The sequence below is a fragment of the Syzygium oleosum genome, unplaced genomic scaffold (genome assembly GCF_021117445.2).
Source record: "Syzygium oleosum isolate NSW1041296 unplaced genomic scaffold, Sole_v2.1 Sole_v2.13, whole genome shotgun sequence".
Lineage (NCBI taxonomy): Eukaryota > Viridiplantae > Streptophyta > Magnoliopsida > Myrtales > Myrtaceae > Syzygium > Syzygium oleosum.
Window position 1 is genome coordinate 10,570,706 of NW_026607497.1, and position 19,770 is coordinate 10,590,475.

The window sequence follows — 19,770 nt, forward strand, 5'->3', positions numbered from 1 at the left end:
TGGGAAAATTAAAATATTATCAACAAGGGGAACGAAGGAAAATGTTGCGTCCACCTCACTTGCCAAGTCAGAAATAAATTTACGCCATTCGTTGATCAATATGTGTTCAGTGGGGCCCACGTTTATCCTACATTTAAACTAGAGAAAATCAAAGGTACTCCTTAAACCCAACAATGACTTCATTGCGCAGAACATCGGGAAGGGCGTGTGGCGGGATCTCCTCCACCACCCGAGCCCATTTGTCTGCCACGCGCTCGTTTGTACCATTATGATCCAATTATTCCAAAAGGCCTATGGCATTGATACTATCCTTCTTTACATTGCTCGTGTTTTTGAGAAGGGTGGCCTTACTTCCTCCAACGAGAAACTCTTATGGACTGGCATAGTCGACATTGTAAAGATGATATGCATCCTCCCGGCCACTTTGCTCCTTGACAAGCTCGGGCGACGGCAGTTGCTATTGAGCAGCATTGGTGGGATGGTCGTGGCTCTTATCACCCTTGGAATATGCCTTGTGAAGATCGACCAAATCGACACGAAGCATAACAACTCAAATGATGAGAAGCAAATGTGGATGGAAAATACTTGCATCGCCTCATTGTTACTTTATGTGGCCTCCTTCTCTGTAGGGATGGGGCCTGTCACTTCAGTTTTCAACTCAGAGGTATTTCCACTTACGTTACGGGCACAGGGATGCGCAATCGCCTTTGCTGCGAACCAAGGGGTGAGTGCATTGATATCTTTTATATTCTTAGCATTGGATAAGCCGATCACCCTCAGTGGGGCTGCCTTCTCATTTGCGGTGGTTGCAATCATAGCTTGGGTATTCTTCTTCATCACAATACCGGAGACCAAAGGACTGACGCTGGAGGAGATGGGCCAACTTTTTGGTGAATGGATCCAGCGGAGGTCTCCAGTAAGGGAGATTGAAATGCAGGGAACAACGGGGGGAAGCGATCGAGGCAACCGCAACTAAGGGAATAATTATAAGATTAGGGTGTCTGATAAACATAAATTTCTTTGTTACTTGTTAGGGTATTTCTTTTTTAAAGATTAGACACGCATCATGCATATGTCATGGGTCGATCGATCTAGCGTTCCCACACCCGTGCGGCCTTAGGAATTTCTCCCCAAGTAAGCCTTCCCACACTCACACTCACAAGAACTTTAGAGAGAGAAACTCTAGAGAGAGAAGCTCTGAACTTGTATTGCTTCTTGAAAATGAGAGATGATAAAATGAGGGGAGGAGACCCCATTATATACAAGTATCGGGCTGACCGTATCCGTAGATCTCACCCCGATCTCAACGGTCGAGATCGTACTCCCCCAACTACCCCAACTACCGCATTTATTACGGAAGGGTACAATTACCGTATCGCCCGCCCCCAGGAGTATTCTAGAAGACATCAAGAAAACCCTAGTACTAGAACACTCGGGGCCCGCCTTCTCGTCCAAGGGTCGGTCACGGTCCATCGTCCAGAAAACCTCAGGAACGATCCAATTCTTCGGGCCGTGACACATAGCTCTTCTTCTTATCATCACCCATTTGACTGAATGTTTGAGTTAGTTTTAAATTCTCATCCCGCTCCATTTGACCGAGTTCATGTCCATCTTTTATTGCTGACTTGCGCCCAATACGTCTATTAACACAAGTGATCGGATTGCGGCGATCCGATTTTTAGCTCACGTCTATTAACTCTCATCTATTAACTTAAAGTGATCCAACTTGCCAACTTAGGATCAATCACAACGATCCAATTTTTCGCGAAGAAGTACACATATCATCTTTCAAATTTTTTACCAATTAGATGGTTTTCATCACCGAGTACAATGACCAATAGCCATCCAATAAATTATTGTATATGCAAAGAAATAAAAGGGAAAGCCGGCTTGTTTAAAATTGAAAAAACAATGACCGCAACTTTTATAGTTTGAATGTTGAGAACAATGTAAAGGAAACATATTAACAAATGTTCAAATAGAAAAAATCACATTTCTTTTTTGGCTAAAAAATCAAATAGAAAAAAAAAAGACAGTGAGGCAGCAAAACAGATAAGTTATTCGAGAGTAACTGACGACACTTAAGGAGGCCTTTCTCTTAGTGGATTAACCAACACTTTATGATGTAGAATGTGATCGTCTTTTGCTCCATTCAAAATTCTTGCTTGATAAGCTCAATTATAAGGGGGTTTAAAGGCATAAGCTTTTGAGAGTGGAGTAGAGAGGATGAGCTTTTGAATTAAAATTAGAGTTGGGTTTATAAGGAAAATGCCCACAAAAGAAAAAAAAAACACTCTATGTGGAATGGCGAATTATTTTAGATTGCGGTGGAATGATTGGTGACTAACAATTTGGGGATGGATGAATTCCATGTCGAGTGCCTGTGTGTATGGATGATTGAGGATTGTAAATTCCAGGAGTCCCTCTGAAAACTCTCAGCCGCATTGCATGAGTTGGCTTTTATAATCGGGAAAGCTAGACTGAGCTTTTTAATGTTGAAAAATTCAGACAACCTCCTTCAAAGTGCTCGAAGCACCGGTGCAGAGTAAGAGGAACCACAGAAACAATTCAAGCTTCTCGATGACATATGAATTGTGTGAGCCACAGCGTTCTAGTATTTTCTATTGTTTGCTTACAGCACGAAAATTGATATCTCCTAGGGTAATTTGACCATGTGTTATATATTACAGCAATGAATAAAAGAACTTCTATTCAAGGAGCGCCTGAACCTATGCTTAGTTCAAGTATTCTGCTAATTAGTTTCCTCTAAAGTTGAAAACTGACACTTTAAAGCAATGACGAATCTTATATGGAATGCTCTTTTGGAGTTATTATACATACTAGTAAGATCCAAATTTTAATTTGAGACCTCATTTCTCAAGGAAACTATAGTATAATATTATTTTATTGAACACTCTATCATATTATGTCATATCATTTACTATGGAGTAAGAATGTAGCGATTAAAACCATTATCTCCTAAAATTAGGTTTGATCAAACGAGGATTTTACATGAATTTGCCTTAAGCATATATTTTCAGAATTAAATAGCCAATCTTTACATTCTATACCCAATTACCTTTATCAATCTATTCTCAAGTTGTCACCTCGTAACTTGAAGAACAAAAATAGAATTTGAGAAATTTTTCTTTTTCCATCAATTGATTTTCTTCGAGTTTTTTTTTTCCTAAAAATGAACTTTGGAATGTTGATGGCAGATAGCGTATCCTGTGCCAATAGTGGTCGGCCGTAAACTTAATGCTTGTAGTGCGAGCGAAAAAATTATTTGCTCTATGATATATTTTATGAAAATACGTACAGCAGGTTTAAATTATTGATAATAGCAATTTCATATTGTAAAAGTGTCTAATTATGTAAAAAACGAGTGTTCGCACTGCAAAAAATTTTCATAAGGTCTGCAACGTCTATATTGAATTCATATTAAACTGTGATGAAAGTATTTAATTACATAGAGTGGGAAAGTATTGATGAACAAGGGAGACAAAAGAAAAGAAGAAAATTATGAGTTATTCAGTAAAAATAAGGGTACTTTATTTAACACAAACTGTCCACGTGCGACTTCTTTCACCGTTAATGGAAACATCAAAGAGGTGCCCGAGGAGATTACGGAGCAAATATCTTCTGATTTAGTTGAAGCTTTTGAAAGCGATATCTCAGACAATCTGAAAAGAGTGCTGGAGCGCAATAAAGTCTTACTTGTTCTCAATGACATTCCTCAACTCCTAAATCTCAAATTTAATTTGGGCTTTAGTACACTTTTATGCCACTAATTACTTTGATTAATTCTATGACTAATACTGATAGATTTTTTTCCGCAGCAACTTGCAGAGTGCTTACTCAGTAAAATCACGAGGGAAAACAAACAAGAAGTGATGAAAAGACGGAACCAAGTTATTGTTTCAGCCTTTTAGGTCAATTAGTACCTGTTTTTGATTGCTAGAGGTGGTTGAGATACTTGGCGGGAACTTCATGGATTGTATTTATATCTATATAGGATCAATTGGTACTTATTTTATGTATTCCTATCTAGTGCCTACACATATACTATTTTCAGTGCGCTCCATATTAGAGAGTAATGTCTACGGTTTTAGCGTGGTTCTTTTGGAAATTCTGACCGGAATGAGATTCATAGACGAAAATCAACGTTCCGGTCGACATAACATTGTTGGCTGCATCTAGGAAGGAAAAGAAATTTGTACAAATTGATGGTTCCAAGGCTTAAAGAGTTCTCAAAAGAAGGTGTCCAGATTTCTGTCAAGTTGGTTGTGCGCTGCCTCAGCCTAGATCCAAATGCTCATCCCAGATGAGTAAAGTTGTTAAAGTTGTGACGGATATCCAAGATCTTTCATGTACAAAAAAGTTCATCAAATATTCAAAAAGAGACGGGAACGCTAGTAGTGGAATGCCATCTAAATATAACCATCGTCCAAAGAATGCAAGTCTTTCAATTACGGACAGAACCAATGCATATACGTGCCACCACACCACCGGTATCTAACAGACAATGGTAAACCCAATTGTCCCATTTGTTTCCCTTTCTTCCCTTCCTTCTTTGGTACAGGAGTCTCGACTTTCATATGAACATTCACTCCTAATTACTGAAATGTTGATGGAGTAAGATGCAATTTGAGTTATGTGGTATTTGTAAAGTTATCCTTTGAGAAGTAGCAAGGTGAAGCCTAAAACTGGCGTCGTCTAATGAGAAGTATGCTTGAGTTTTTATTCCCTTTCCCTTGGTTATATTTCCTCTTTAGTTTTTTTAAAAACAATGATCACATTTGTGGACGCATGCAGTGGCGACAGAGGTAAGGTCATATGTCTTGTTTATGTACCATTTCCTTCTAAATTTCTTGGGTCGCGCTTTTTCCACTCATTTTTTTTACTAAAACACTCATTAATACAGTGTTTTGACAATTATACCGTTCACGAGTCCCACCTTTACTATGTGTTTCCCCTTTTGTGGTTTCCTTCTTCTTCTTTTCTTGTGGGTCCCACTTTCCTTCATCTTCTTCCTCATCTTTTTATTTCTCTTCAGGCAATTATCTTCCTGATACCCTATGGCGGAGTTGAGGAGGACGCGGAGTGCAAGTGGTAAAAAACCACCTCGAAAAACAGAATGAAAAACCACAGCTTGAAGCTCCAATTCAATTATAGACAAGCTTCTTCACTGTGTTCAAGTAAGAAACTAGAAAACAACCCAGGCCGAAACACCACCATGAAAAACAGAACAATATAGAGATACAAAAATTTCTCCTCCATAGTATAGGAAGTTAGCAAGTGGGGTCAAAAAAAATTTTTTGAACTCAAGTCGGTCTTCAAGAAAGGGAAAATGAAGGTTGTAGCAGAATGCTTTAACTTCTCCTCATGGCACTTGGCAGTATCAACTACTTAAGGGCAACAAGCAATTAGATCAAGATGTAAAGAACCCGTACTCCTTGACCGTCGCCACTCCACACGGATTGTGCATCGACCCTCACCACTCGCACCATCAGTGGCGGCAGATTCAGAGTGATGTGGAGGTCCTGAGCTTCGATCACCATCACATGTAGGTACTACAGCTTTGGAGAATGGCAGACCATACAGCGCATGTGAGCCACGTACAACGCCTTCGAGCTCCACGCCTTGGATGCCAATCCAAACGAAGAGCTGGATGTCGCCGGAGATGCAACTATTCTTTGCTGCATCGCTGCCCTCAAGGTGGTACCATAGTGGATCGTGGACTGGCACGTCGGAGAGGCCGAAGCAGACGCCGCAGAGGAAGGTCTTCAACGGCATGTCTCAGACGAAGATCTCCAGAGTGGAGCCTTGCCGACTTAGGCTTGTTGTGGCCTCACAATTCCGATGATATTACCATTTGCATCCTCATCAACTTTACCCAAGGATACCACGTTTTACAAAAAGTGTAAAAGGAGAATTGCCTGCAAAAAACATAGAAGGAAGAGGATGAAGGAAATTGGGACCCACAAGAAAAGAAAAGAAAAGAAAAAATCCAAAGCATAGTAGCTCTCGAATCTGCTCGAACTTTAATCCCGCCACCAAAACTTTCAACCATGCAGCAAAACCACTAAAACCTTCACAAACACAATCTCCAACCATTAGGGACCCATAACAACCTAAGGTCAACAACCCCCTTTTTTAGATAAAATAAATAATTACTCAGATAGACAAGCCACTGATTCCATTGTACACTCTCATACACCTTCTTGCGAGTCGTGAAGCTTCGGACAAGAGAAAATCACATGTCATCAGTTTAGCTAGTACAAGTCCTATGTAGCATCAACTCTCCCAAGACATCAGATATACATGAGTTTAGAAACAAATATAGCAATCATCTATAGCGTAGCATGATCAATGAACCATTTTTTATGACTCCTTAGCATAAATAGGAAAGTTGGTATAAACCAACAAATTATTCAATCCGATTCTTTTGAAAACACAAACAGGGAGGATGTGAGATAGATCCCATCCTTGTCAAAAAGGCGAAAAAATGCAACTTCCACAACACAAGGACATACATACCTTTATACATCCCATGTACGCTCCATATCTTCAGCATCAAGCTCTTCATACAATGCATACTAAATCCTGAAACACCAATAGAAACAGCATGAGGCATATTTCATCTCGAGAGTAAATATAAGCATATACATTTCACGAATATATACCTACCACAAATAGATAAAACGTTGCCAGTACCGCTTCTCCTCAGCAGGCGGCACATTGGCAATTGCACGCTCATAAACCTCCCTAACCCTCTCTTTATTGCCCACACTTTCTTCCAAGCGAACGTAATCGAACCATGAATCATAATTCAACGGATTCTTTCTGACCTCGTCCTCATACTGAAATCTCCTCTTACCCACAATAGCATCGTCAATCCCTTCCCTATCTCCATACTGCTTTTCAAAAGCTACAAACTTTCTATACAAATCCTCTGCCCTTCCTTTCGGAATATGATCTAGCGCAAACTTACATATGCACCTCGACCTCTCGCTCTCCTTACAGCGCTCCTCAAATTCTGCGAATGCCACAAACAACATCTCCGCTTCGTCATCATCAGCGAATTTCTCCACCGCTCTCTCATACACATGCCTAGCTCTAGCAACCTCGCCATTCTTCATTTCGAGTTTCGCATACTTAATCCAAGCACTGACCTTAGGATGGCACCGCAACGAATCTCTCGTAAATTCCCCTCGCGCGCTCAACCTCATCGTACCTGAGCTCGAACTTAATATAAGACAACCAACCTTGCTGGTCGGGCATCCAATTCATCCACCTCTCGAAAATCTGCCTTGCGCCCGCTACATTGCCCAGCTTCTCCTCCATGTGTATATATTTATACCACAGCTGATCTACCCTCGGCAAGCGGGATATTCCGGGCGTGATTTATGAACTTGTTCTTCATCTCCATGTCCACGTACTTCAACCACAGCGTGTGGTTGCGGTAATCGACCTCGAGAGCGCGCTCCCAGGCCGAGCGCGCCCCCGGTTGAAGTCCTTCTGACTGAGACTCCTCCCACTGGGCGGGCGTACTTGACCCCACACGCTGACGTTCCATCGGACGTGGCGGATGAGGTCCTCGAACTCCTTGCGCTTCCGGAGGCGGTAATCGCCGAGCTCGGTGTGACCAGTGATCTTCTGCTTCGGGGGCCGGAGGTCTTGTTCTTGACCCGGGTGGGACGCGGGAGCTTCACCTCCGTGTCCCGTCAGGGTCCGGTCGGAGTCCGCCATTGCCCGAGCCTAAGGGTTTAGCGGTGATGCGAGGGGGCGGACGAGACCGGAGAAAGCGAAAGAGGGAAGAAGAAGAAGATCGATTGAGGTTGAGGCAGGAAACCCAAGACGGAGGATGGGCAACGGCACGAGAAGAAAACAGGGGAGGAAAAACCCACCGATTTGGTGCCTATTGGAGGTCGGAGCTGATAACATATATCAATTATCATCATATTCATACACTTAATCAAATAATAGGGGATAACACAAGCGCTTAGCGCGTAATTAAGTAATTATGCATATAAAAATAATAATTTTCCATGAAATAGGTGAGTAGGAAATATTATTTTAGCCAAAAGAAAAAAAAAGGGCGAGTAGGAAATAAAAGAATTCAAGGTAATTTCTTAAGTTTACAAGTGAGAAGACAGAGAATTCCCTAAAAAATCTCCAACTTTAGGTTAAGTCCCAAATCTGCCCCAAACTTTTTTTTGTCTCAGAAAAAACCTCAAACTTTAGATCAAATCCCAAATCTGCCATGAACTTTTTTTTTGTCTTGAAAAAAACCCCAAACTTTAGGTTCAATCCCAAATCTGCCCCAAATTTTGTTTTATGTAAAAAAAAATCACCAAAATTCAATTTATTTTCAAAAATATACCTCGATGATCCAGTTCCAACTTGACGTGACATTTCCACGTCGATAATAAATGATTTTATTTGATTTTATTTTGGAGAATTTCAACATTTTTTATTTGGTTTGATTTGTTGTTGAAGTGAAAATGCAACGTCGATCTGTTCCTATCGCCCTATTACTTTGCTGATGTTGATTTGTTATGACGTGAAAGTGTCACGTCAAGTTGGGACGGGATCACGGGGGTATATTTTTGAAAATAAATTGAAATTTGCTTATTTTTTTACATAAAACAAGATTCGGGGTAGATTTGGGACTGAATTTAAAGTTTGGGGTATTTTCCGAGACAAAAAAAAGTTCGGCACGGATTTGGGACTAGGACCTAAAGTTTGGGATTTTTTTCGAGACAAAAAAAAGTTTGAGGCAGATTTGGGACTGGACCTAAAGTTTAGGGTTTTTTCTTAGACAAAAAAAAGTTCGGGGCAGATTTAAGACTTGACATAAAGCTTAGGATTTTTTGGGGAATTCACTCCTATTTAGAAAGTGGAGTTATTAGCAATTGTATTTTAGGGAGAGATTGTAAATAAATGTTCCATAGACATCGCAAGGTAAAAATTATCAACATTCCTTTAATTAAAATCTTGATCATACAATACTCAACTCTTGGAGGATTCTCGTATAACAAAAACAAAAAATCTATAAACTTATCTAATTTAAACACGCACAAAAATAAAAAGAATAACATTTAAGGAAGGTGGTTCAAAATTATGACATTAGTTGATCCACTTCTTTTATCGATTTTATGATTAATGAGATCCCAGTGAGGGTTATTTTGGATTATTCAAATCTCAAAGCGCGTGTAAAATTTTTTAAAGGATGGAAATAGCATAAGCCCTTTCTTTTTCATGAAATCTGTGAATTGGATGCGTTCTCGCAGTCAATCGATTTCTTAAGTCGAGAATAATAGAATTTGTAAAATGACTCGGCAGAAATTAGTTCAAAGATAACCCTCGGATCAAGGAAAAAATTACGTGGGGTTGCAAAACTAATCACGACATTATCCAAATAGCCGACAAATTAGAGTTTTTTTTTTTCGGCCAAGCTATACGATAGGAAAGTAATTACAGTTATTTTCGTTAGTGTCGAAACCTTCTAACTATATTAACTGGAATGATCACGTGCCCCTCGCACGTGCTCTCCTAGCGTTCAATTAATTTTCGGTTTCTCAGATGTAATTTTGTGTCCTCATTTAGAACACCAAACTGTGGTTAATTTCCCGTCTTTTTTTTTCCATCTTTTTTCCTTTAGAGAATTTTAATTAACCTGAAAAAACAACCAACGTTCTGATACGAGGTGGACGCTGAAGTTGCGAGCTGTCGGTGACGTTAAGAGTGGGTACAACAAACTAACGTCTCCGAGGTTATCCGATCATAATCTTGGCGAATCTCAGCATACGGTCTCAAAACTGACCCAAGAAAGAACTCAGAATTACCCTAAATCTCTCCCTCCTTTGTGCCCATTCGAAAACAAACACTGACATCCGAAGCCTTCGTACGTTTCTGGTTGTTGATCCTTTTACCGTCTTCATCGAGCACTGCATTCCGCGTCTGTCGCTGTACCCAAAGAGCTCATTTTGCGTCTCGAGGATGGAAGACTTTGGCTCCAAGAAACGGAGAATGCTGCAGCCCGCGGCGGCTCTCGCGAAGAAGAGGAAGAAGCAGAAAAGGTTGATGGCTGGGAACGCACCTGCGGAGTGTCCCCGACAGTGTTCGGTCGAGGGCAAAGACGACCCGAATGGTCAGAACAGACACTGTTTCGACGGTTCCGAGAAGGTAATGAAAGCTCGGACTGCCCAACTTGCGATGATTTACGATAATGTCGGTTACCCAGATGTGGAGAGGATGCTCCGCACCGAGAAGTCGAAGCAGCGGTTCGCTGGCGTGATCCTGAAGGCAAAGTTGTTGATACACGGTGAGGCAGACGTTCAAGAAAAGCTGGCAAGCACACCGGTAATTATTTGTGGAATCTTGCAACAAAGATCGTCCGTTGAAAAGCTGGCAAGCAGACCGGCAATTAGTTCTGGAATCTTGCGACAAAGATTGTCCGTTGAAAAGTCGGCAAGCAGACCGGCAATTAGATCTGGTATCTTGGCAAGCAGACCGGCAATTAGATGTGGTATCTTGCAACAAAGATCGTCCATGAAAACAGAACTGAGAAGGGAACTCGAACAGAAAAGAGAGGCGGCTCAAACCAAAGTCGGGAGCATGAAGCGGACAGCAGACCTTGCAGAGAATTTGGATGCTTTAAAGGAGCTCAAGGGGGGTGTTCAGGCGCTCTCCTTGGGTGATGGAAGTGTTTCACGGCGCTCGGAGAGAGAACCCGCTGGAGAAACTCGGGTTGTTCTTGAAGGATGCATCTGTAGATGAAGATATTGAAGCAGACCTACTCGACAGAGAAGGAGGAGAGATCTACTGATCACCCTGGTTTTTTGTAGTAATTGTCAAAAATCCCGAGATTCACTTCATGCTGAAGCTACAAACTTATTAGCTAATGATGTGTGATTAAGTAGTGGTACATAGAGACTCATGATACTTTTGTAATTTTGTGAGTCCTCTCCAAAGTGTAATACATGCGACCATGAGCCGGTAAAACTCACTGTATCGACTGCAATTTTGATTCAATACGTTTGCAGCTCAACAGGGGAAACAGATTTTTGACTCTCAATGTCCACATGTGACTTGTTTGATTTGTATAATGATTCCAAATTTGCAATTTGTTCACAGATATTCAGCAAACCCTGAATATTTTTCCGGATGGTTTGCTTTTCTATCGAGTTGTCACGGGATTCTGCTATAGTTCCTATCGACACTTTTGGTTGGATCTGAACTCTGTCCTGAGCTAAACTGGTAAAAGGTATAGGTTGCTTATTGCCACCGTAAAGGACTGATAATTCTCGACACGAGCCATTAACACATAAAACGATATAATAGTGCTGTCTCAACAATATTGTACTTCTGCAGACCCTCCTTGTCTCCTTTTAATCATCCTCATAGCACACCCTACCAAATCTTGCTTGTACATGCAGCAGAACCCTCTATGAATACTCACGAAATCCAGAGTTTTCAAGGGTGGAATGGGTCCATTTCGTAGAGAGAGCGTATATAGAACCAGAGAAACAGAATACATGAATATTACTTTCCAAAAAAAGATTGATATTGATTCAGAACTCGAGGGAAAACAAATTTGTGTCGATCACATAGCACAACAATTTCAATACCTGTTCTACATTTTACAGGACGCTCCTCGACTTTGCATTCATGTACCAGGTCATCCTTATTTTGCGGCCAAAATAATGAGTTTTGACTCTTCTCTCGTCATAGGCCTTCCATGTCCAGGCTCCCGATTGCGATGCTCTTACTTCTACATCAAATGAGTTTCTCTATACGAGAACAATATATTACAGCACAACCAATAATTATTGGTCTCTTGTGCCTAACAATATGTTGAACCCGAGTTCCATCCACGCCATGCTGCCTTTTTTTCTACTCTTGCTTTCTTTTGCATAAACCATGCCTATTTACATTGAACCTTTGCTTCTCAGCACGTCCTCGCAACCTTCAGTGCCAGATCCGACCCAACCACCCGTTTTCCCAAGCTTTAAAATCAACAATCCTTCTCTTATTTTTCATTCCAGAATCACCTTGTGTCTCTACTGACATAAAACTATTCGATGAGTCCAAGCCAGTTGATTCCCTCACAATCTCGTCCACGAACTCTAACACCTTACTCATCTTAGGGCGTGACTTTGGGTTTTTATGCAAGCATTTGTTGGCTACCGTTGCAAGCTTGTACACAGAATTGACCTGGTATTTCCCTTCAAGCCTGCGATCCACTATCAACTCAAACTTCTTTGAATCTGATAGGTATGGCTTCACCCATTCTAAAAGCTTCTGTTCACTCTTGGGGAGGTTACGATCTCTAGGACGCCTACCAGTGATTAGTTCCTAGAGGAAAACCCCATAGCTCCATACATCACTCTTTGATGTGATACGGCCAGTTTGCAGGTATTGAGGAGCAGCATATCCAATGGTTCCCACAACCTGGTATAAAACCATCATTAACAATACAAGAAAAGCAGTTAGAATCGTCCATTGCACAAAAAATGTCAAGGAAGACTTGCATGAAGGTGACACTATGTTGTACTTTAATTTATTCATAGTTGTACCTTAATCGAAAGAGTAACAAATTTGTGCAAGTGTCAATGTTTTTAGCATGATTCGCTTCTAACAAAGGAAGAGGGCAGGTGTAAAATTTTAGCGCCCCACAAGGCATACAATATGTAGAAATCACTTTCATGATGTCATTCAGGTTTTACCAAACTTCTCACGGATGCAGGCACTATTTTTGTTTTAATAAGTCTAGCAATGAAGCATGGCAAAGAGATTAAAAGGATATCAGGGTTTTCTATGGAGCTGTACCAAACTCGGAATATTCTCAAAATTGAGTTGGGTTCCACATTCATACAGAGTCACATGCATGAAAAGCTGATTTAAGTAAATGAAACACACAGGCCCATTTTAGCAGTTGCTGGATGAAGTACATCATCCCAATCACTAAAAAGTCAAAGTAACAAGAACATACCTGCCAACGGAATTAAAAAGGGATGAATTGATCTAAGTAGAGTATTATTAAATTGTCTGCCATAGTAAATGGTCCATCAGAGTGCTAGTGGTACCTTTTAATCTCTATGAATATACGTACTGGATAAAGACTGTTGTAAAGCTTTTCGACCAAAAAAAAAAAAGACCATTGTAAAGCTTTAACAAACAATTAATGCTAGCCGTTGAAGCATCAGGATTTGTGTCATGGCTTTTTGTTAACAATTGACGCTGCCCAACTTTCTTTCAGAAACGTTAGAGCTTCCAGAGACAAAAAGTACAATAGCCTAGATTACTAAATGGTTCGTAGAGAACAAAAATCTTCATGCAAAAGTCATCATACAAACATGCCCAATTAGCTATGGACCTTTTCTTTCTGTGACTAGACTGTCTTCATAATAATGAAAATGAATATTAGACAAAGATCCTTAAAAAAAATATTAGACAAAGAACAAAGAGAAGGTAAAAATGATGGGAGATGCTACTGAATAGAGCTTTAGTTATTTAGCACTGAATTATGTCTTTAATTTACGTAGGAACATATGGACAATATATAAAAGAATGATCCATCTATATGAGCATACCACCGATGATACAGGAATGAGACCCTCTTGAGGTCCGAGTCTTGCTAATCCAAAGTCCGACAACTTGGCATTCCATTGCTCATCCAGTAAAATGTTCGATGATTTGAAATCTCTAAAAATTATCTGTATCAGAAATCACCCAAAAGGTAAGTAAGAAGGCAGGCCCTGCCTTTCAGATGTGTAATCCTGGCCAATGAGAAAGGTTGCTGCCATGTCACTATACTAAAGAAAACGATTTCAGAAAAAGTAGAAGTTGCTCATAATCATTTAGAGTCATCCCATTGACTCCCATATCTAGGCAAAGAAATGAAAAAGGAAACATGAAAAGAAGAGGATGAGAAAGGAAATTTCAGTTCTAATGGACAAGTGGTGCCTAAGTGCTATGGAAATGAGATGGCTGAACTTGAATGAAGAGAAACAAATGATGCCATTTATGAGTCAACATAAAATGGATCAAGGTACTAACCTGGAAGTCCATCTGCTCATGTAAGTACGTCAGGCCACGAGCAGTATCTTGAGCTATTCTTAGTCTCATTTCCCATGGAAGGGGTGTTTGGGAGCGAGATGATAAATGATCATCAACGCTTCCATTTGGCATATACTCACATACCAAAAGCCGTTGAATTCCTTTTTCATCGTCCTCGGCACAGTATCCAACTAATTTTATAAGATTTGGATGCTCAACCACACCAAGAACATTAACTTCTGCCACCCATTCTTTAAGTCCCTGCAGATAAACAGCAAGCAGAAAATACACTATTACGCATAATCTTAAAAACAGATACACATGATTAGGGAGGATAAAGTTTTACCTGGGTTCCTTTCCGGCCCAGCTGCTTCACGGCCACTTCAAGTTTTTTAGATGGATCTTCTGTAATCTTGATTGTACCTCTATAAACAGACCCAAACCCACCCTCTCCAATCATGACAGAGCGGCTGAAGTTCTTGGTGACTGATTTGAGTTCTGAAACAGTGAAGGCTTTGAGATTGCTGGGTTTCTGCGAAACATTAGGAAAGGCAGTCCTCCCCATAGAAGTTGAAGGGTCTGCATTACCAGTGGTCGTCAATGAAACCACAGGAGGAGCAGGCTGCTCTCCGCTTGCATCATTTGGAATGCTGTGTTCTGCTCAAACACAAAATCAGCATATTAGACAAAATGAGTAACCGCCGATTTGAGTCACTTAGATGAACAACTAGCACCAAGCCACTTCATCTAAACAGGAATTTAAAGATGAATTAGCTAATCTGCCAGTTGGCCCAGCACATGTTACTTTTCCAATTCAAGGAAATATTCAGTCCCAGATAGAGGAGAGTATGTAGCCACCCAGGTTAATACCTGTGGTCTACAACAAATGACTTTGACAACATACCTCAACTTGCAATCAAAGCGGTGGAAAAAGATGAGCAGCAATGAATCTACCAGATCTCTTGATAAAACTAAATAATTTAATGCAATCAATCAACTCCTCAATGAGCTTCACCACTATCAGCTCCAGTTCATCACATAACCTCACTCAATGCTTATTGAAACGCTAAAGCTTTCTTCAAGCAACTCAGAATGACAAATGTCTCGTCTACCTGATGTACGACTTTCTCAATCTCTAAGGCACTGAACACTCACTTCTTATGATATCACATCCTCAACCTAGTCAAGATTTTTCACAAACTCATGTCTTCCTGTGAGATACTTTGCTCTCATCACCATTACTAGATGATCTACAACCACAATAACTGTTAGTCACTCGACAAACCAACACTACCAAATAAAACTCTGGGAACAAAGAGCGCTCCTAAGGACGCTGGCAATCAAAGAGAGCCTCAGAGAGTAACTTGGCAAGTTCTGATTGGGCTACAGCATAAGTCGATAAAGTGTGAAACGGAAATTGCACAGCAAATCCAACAAAAGAGTTACATAAACTAGGCATAACAGCACATTTAGAGAGCTAAAAACTCCAACTCGACAAATGTTAGTGGGGCAAATGCATGAGTCACTAAAGCACAAAACCAGAATTAGACTATAAATTCACAATAACAAGCTACATATAATGGTAAAATACCCCACTTTGCTTCTTTTGGGGTTTGTAATGGTCCTATGGTCTACATCCACTTAATAACTTAAACTTTCAGATTGGACTTTTAATTTGGTGCTAGAGCCAACTTTCAATTTTTCATGCCCCATTAAATCTTTTATTTTGAGTGGGATATTTTCTCTATGTTATCATTAAAGTGCATTGATCATATGGTTTTATTCGGACTTGCACATGAGAGGGGACATTAAAGTATGGATCATCACTTGTTTACGGAGCTTATAATAACCATCGTTTTAAGTAGCAGCTGATAGCAGTCGGCAAGAATGAAATTCACACCAACAACAGCCGCTATCGGCCCTACTGTGGTGATTACACCTCCAAGAGGCTCATATGCCCGCATCTGCAATTATTACAATACAATCCGTAACACAATTTGAAAATTTGATAATAACCTTGTATACATCTAGTCTCCCTCGCCCTAATAGCTTAAGCCTTTGGCTGGACTTTGCCACATAAATCAAACATTAACTTCAAGTTCATTCCTTCACCAGACCAAAAATTAATAAAAAGTACGTTGCTTTCCCTTTTCCCATATGTCCCTCCAACAAAAACAAGCAGGACATTAAGAAGTAAGATCTTCATATCGCCAGATAAAAAGTACAGTATTTCTACAGAATGTAAACAGGAATTCCAATAACCTATCCACAAATGGGCTCGATAATAACTCCCTAAGCACTCTAATGAAGAAATTCTCCCATCCAAAATTAGTGACTGAGGCGACTATTGTTAAGTCACTCTACAAGCTTGAAGCACGTTTACAGTGGCCAAAATAAACTAGCAATCCAAATCACAGCACACTAATGCTGTGACAACATTTGGTTTTGTACACTGAAATATAATATGCATCAGAAGAGGTCACAGTTCTGAAGATACAGTAGAACGGCCAGAGTTTCATACAGTTAGCTGTCACTGCCTCATTCATAAACATTTCAAGAGTAAAAGATCAGATATCCGATTTGAAAGAACATCAAAGTTCATTCAGATAAGTATTGACTTTCCAATTTTCCTCTTCATAAAGCTGGGCCTGCAGCTCTTAACTTGTTCTATCAAATGTATAAAATGAAAGTGAAAGAGAATGACATGCATCATTCCAACAGAACAATACTCTCCGCTAATTATTACCCTTACCTTTAGTCCCTGTCAGATGATTGCAACAGATTTCATCAGGTGATGGACTCTTGAGATTGAGACAATCAATAATGCTCAGCCGTTCCAAGTTTGGTGCAATGCGTAAGCCACTGGAAATGCTAATGAGTTCAGGCAATGAGAATAAGGATATCTCTTTCAACTTGGGGAGGAAGCAAATACTCTCGTAAAAAGAAGCATCATCACACCTAACTAAACTAAAGACAAGGGGGCAGGCTTCGACTTTGAGCTCTTCTAAGCTATCCAGGTTTATTAGGAGGCCAGGTGTGAATATAGTAGTCAACCGAGGACATGTGAGTAAGGCCAAGCATTTAAGATGAGACAAGCATCCTCGATTTATTGGCCCCTCATAAATGCCCCTCAAACTCTTCATATGATATACGTAGAGATACTCAAGTGATCCGAGAAAACTCTTACCATCCTCCCATGATTCCAATACAATTTCACCTCTATCAGCTTCATCGTACATGTCACTTCCATCAATAATAACCTGAATCTGGTTACATCATACCACCAACTGAAAGAAATAACAGAAAACCAGCCCTTAGAAAGGATGCAGAACATCAAACTTGGAAAGATCTGAGTTTCCCCTTTGATGCCAGAAATGTCACTTTGGATGAAATGAGAAGGGACAACGGTCAAGTTCCTCTTCTCTCCCTTTTCTTTATCAGAAGACATCTCATGCTTTAGCCCACTTGCCAGCTGGCCTTTGTACTCCATTCCCACGTGTAATACCATTGCTTGAATGCACTAGTTCCACAAAAGCTGCAGCCACAAGGGGAGAGAAGAAAACCAAATTTAAACAATTCTTTTCTCTTAAGTTGAAGATTTAGATCGGATATGAAAATGGATAGGAAAAAACACACGTCAGCATATATGAAATTACTTACATTGGACATCAAGACACTCATGCCAAGCCTTATCCCATCTAACTCTGTCAATTCATGGAAATCTTGAGACTGTGTGGAGCAGCAAACACCTACATTGATGAAATTGAACAAATATCAAATCACATAGGAGCAAGAAAGCAGCAGATACAGCAAAAAGCACAGAAGGTAACCTTCAGTCCGCAAATATTTGGCCTAAATACAGAAATGTAATAAACGTATAAGTACAAACCTCAGAACTTATAGTCCCGATGCACTGGTTATAGAAAGTATAATAGATCTGTAACAACGAAAAATACACACATTTATCAACTATAAAAGAAAAGAATTCTTTTAGTATCAAACACATTTATCAACTATAAAAGAAAAGAATTCACTTACCAGCTGAAGTACCATCGAGATGCTCATGTGCAGGTGCTCCCAGTTTGAAAGGTTATCGCCAGTCCAAGTAGCTGCCTACCTTTGGCTACCAACCAATCCAGTTCTAGTTAGGACAAAAGGATGCTTGTTTTCGTTAGCATGCCCTCATATGTAGATCAACCCATCAGCATTCCATAAACCTGTAACGGGGACGGTAGCAATGAGTTACCAGATTTTTGGCGCTAATATACTTATCTGTCGCTAATCATTTCTCAGTACAAAAAGTAGTCACCTCTGCTATTGAGCTGGTTTTCTGGCGCTAATCATACTTATCTGTCGAGTTGTCAAGACTGACTGGGGTAATATTCCCCCATGAATAGAAGAGATTTCCTTTCGCAGCTCATCAAGTTTACACTCCAAACCAGAGGTGGCGGGGCCGCGCTTAGTAGATTTGATATTGTCATTCATTCTCTTCTGATTGCTTAAAACTTCAAGCTTAATCATCATCTTTCCTGCGTGAAAATAAGCACTGTCGGTGTTAGAACACATCCATTCTCTCACACAAGCTGTTGGACCTACCACATAAGCATATCATTTGCGACCTCAAACATTCTAAAACAGAGCAATATGCAAATGTTCATGTGAAGGATTAACACAAAAGCTGGATGATTATTCAGCTGTAACAAAGGAGCAAAAATTATCAGTGGACAAATCGCTCGTCGTGAACCAGCATGAGAATAGTAGCCATGTCTGCCATATGAACTCAAAAGATTCACAAACAGAGGAAAAGCAAAGGTGTCAACTGTCCCCGCTTATCTTCGGTCATAAGCCTCATAATAAAGTCCTCAAAATTACTTGATGGGAAAGCATTAGCTATTTCAAACTTTCTAAGAAATGTGAAGCAGCATTCAGTATGAACATGCGCTTCCTTCTCAAGTGTCCAAGTAGGGAGAGGTTTGACAATTGGACATTATTACCTTTGTTAAGATGGACAGCCAGACCCATATATAGATTAGTAAAGAATCAGATCAATGAAAAGGACATACCGAGACAATGTCATCAAGTGGTAAGACATTGGAGCCCCAGACTAAAGCCCTGCTGATAAGTTTAGCGTCGACAGTACCTTTTGAATTTTATTTTCCATCCTTGCCATTCTCATCATCTACGTTATTTCTCTTATCTAAAACAAGCTTCCTCCGATATTATATCAATCTTATGCTCATCTGCCTTCTCACTTTAAACGGATCATTGACCCCACGCTGGTCGGATTTATATTCTGCCTCGGCGCCGCAGTTTTATACTTATTCCATTTATTTGCTCTTTACATATAATGCTTCCTTATTCGCTGCTCACTGCAGCCTCCGTCCTTTGCATCTCCACATCATTCGCCGCAGTCCTCCTCAACCTACCGAACAGTTGGACGAGTACATCATTTACCGTGGTCCTCCTCAATCTACCAAACAGCTGTCCGATCTCGTCCAACGTTTTCCCCCTCGTCTCGGGCATTAGGATATAAAATAGCACACAACCGACAATGGCGAAACCCCCAAACAAAAAGGCAGCCCCACCGAGGGTGATCGCCTTGAACATCGACAAGTACGTATATGATAATATTACGCTCACCCCCTGTTTAATGCCAAGGCCAATTATGTAAACCTGCGCACGCATCCTCAATGGGATGATCTC

General features: G+C 40.4%; 1 protein-coding gene and 2 pseudogenes across 1 annotated transcript; 1 reads left to right on the top strand and 2 right to left on the bottom strand.

Annotated features, from left to right (window-relative positions):
* Positions 1-268: 268 nt before the first annotated feature.
* Positions 269-976, top strand: LOC130139801 (polyol transporter 5-like). Its single transcript, XM_056317504.1, has one exon. The coding sequence runs from the start codon at positions 269-271 to the stop codon at positions 974-976; it is 708 nt and encodes a 235-aa protein (XP_056173479.1).
* Positions 977-6,542: 5,566 nt separating this feature from the next.
* On the bottom strand, positions 6,543-7,906 carry LOC130139617 (uncharacterized; annotated as a pseudogene).
* Positions 7,907-11,550: 3,644 nt separating this feature from the next.
* Positions 11,551-17,918, bottom strand: LOC115688009 (serine/threonine-protein kinase PCRK1-like; annotated as a pseudogene).
* Between the last annotated feature and the right edge of the window lie 1,852 nt (positions 17,919-19,770).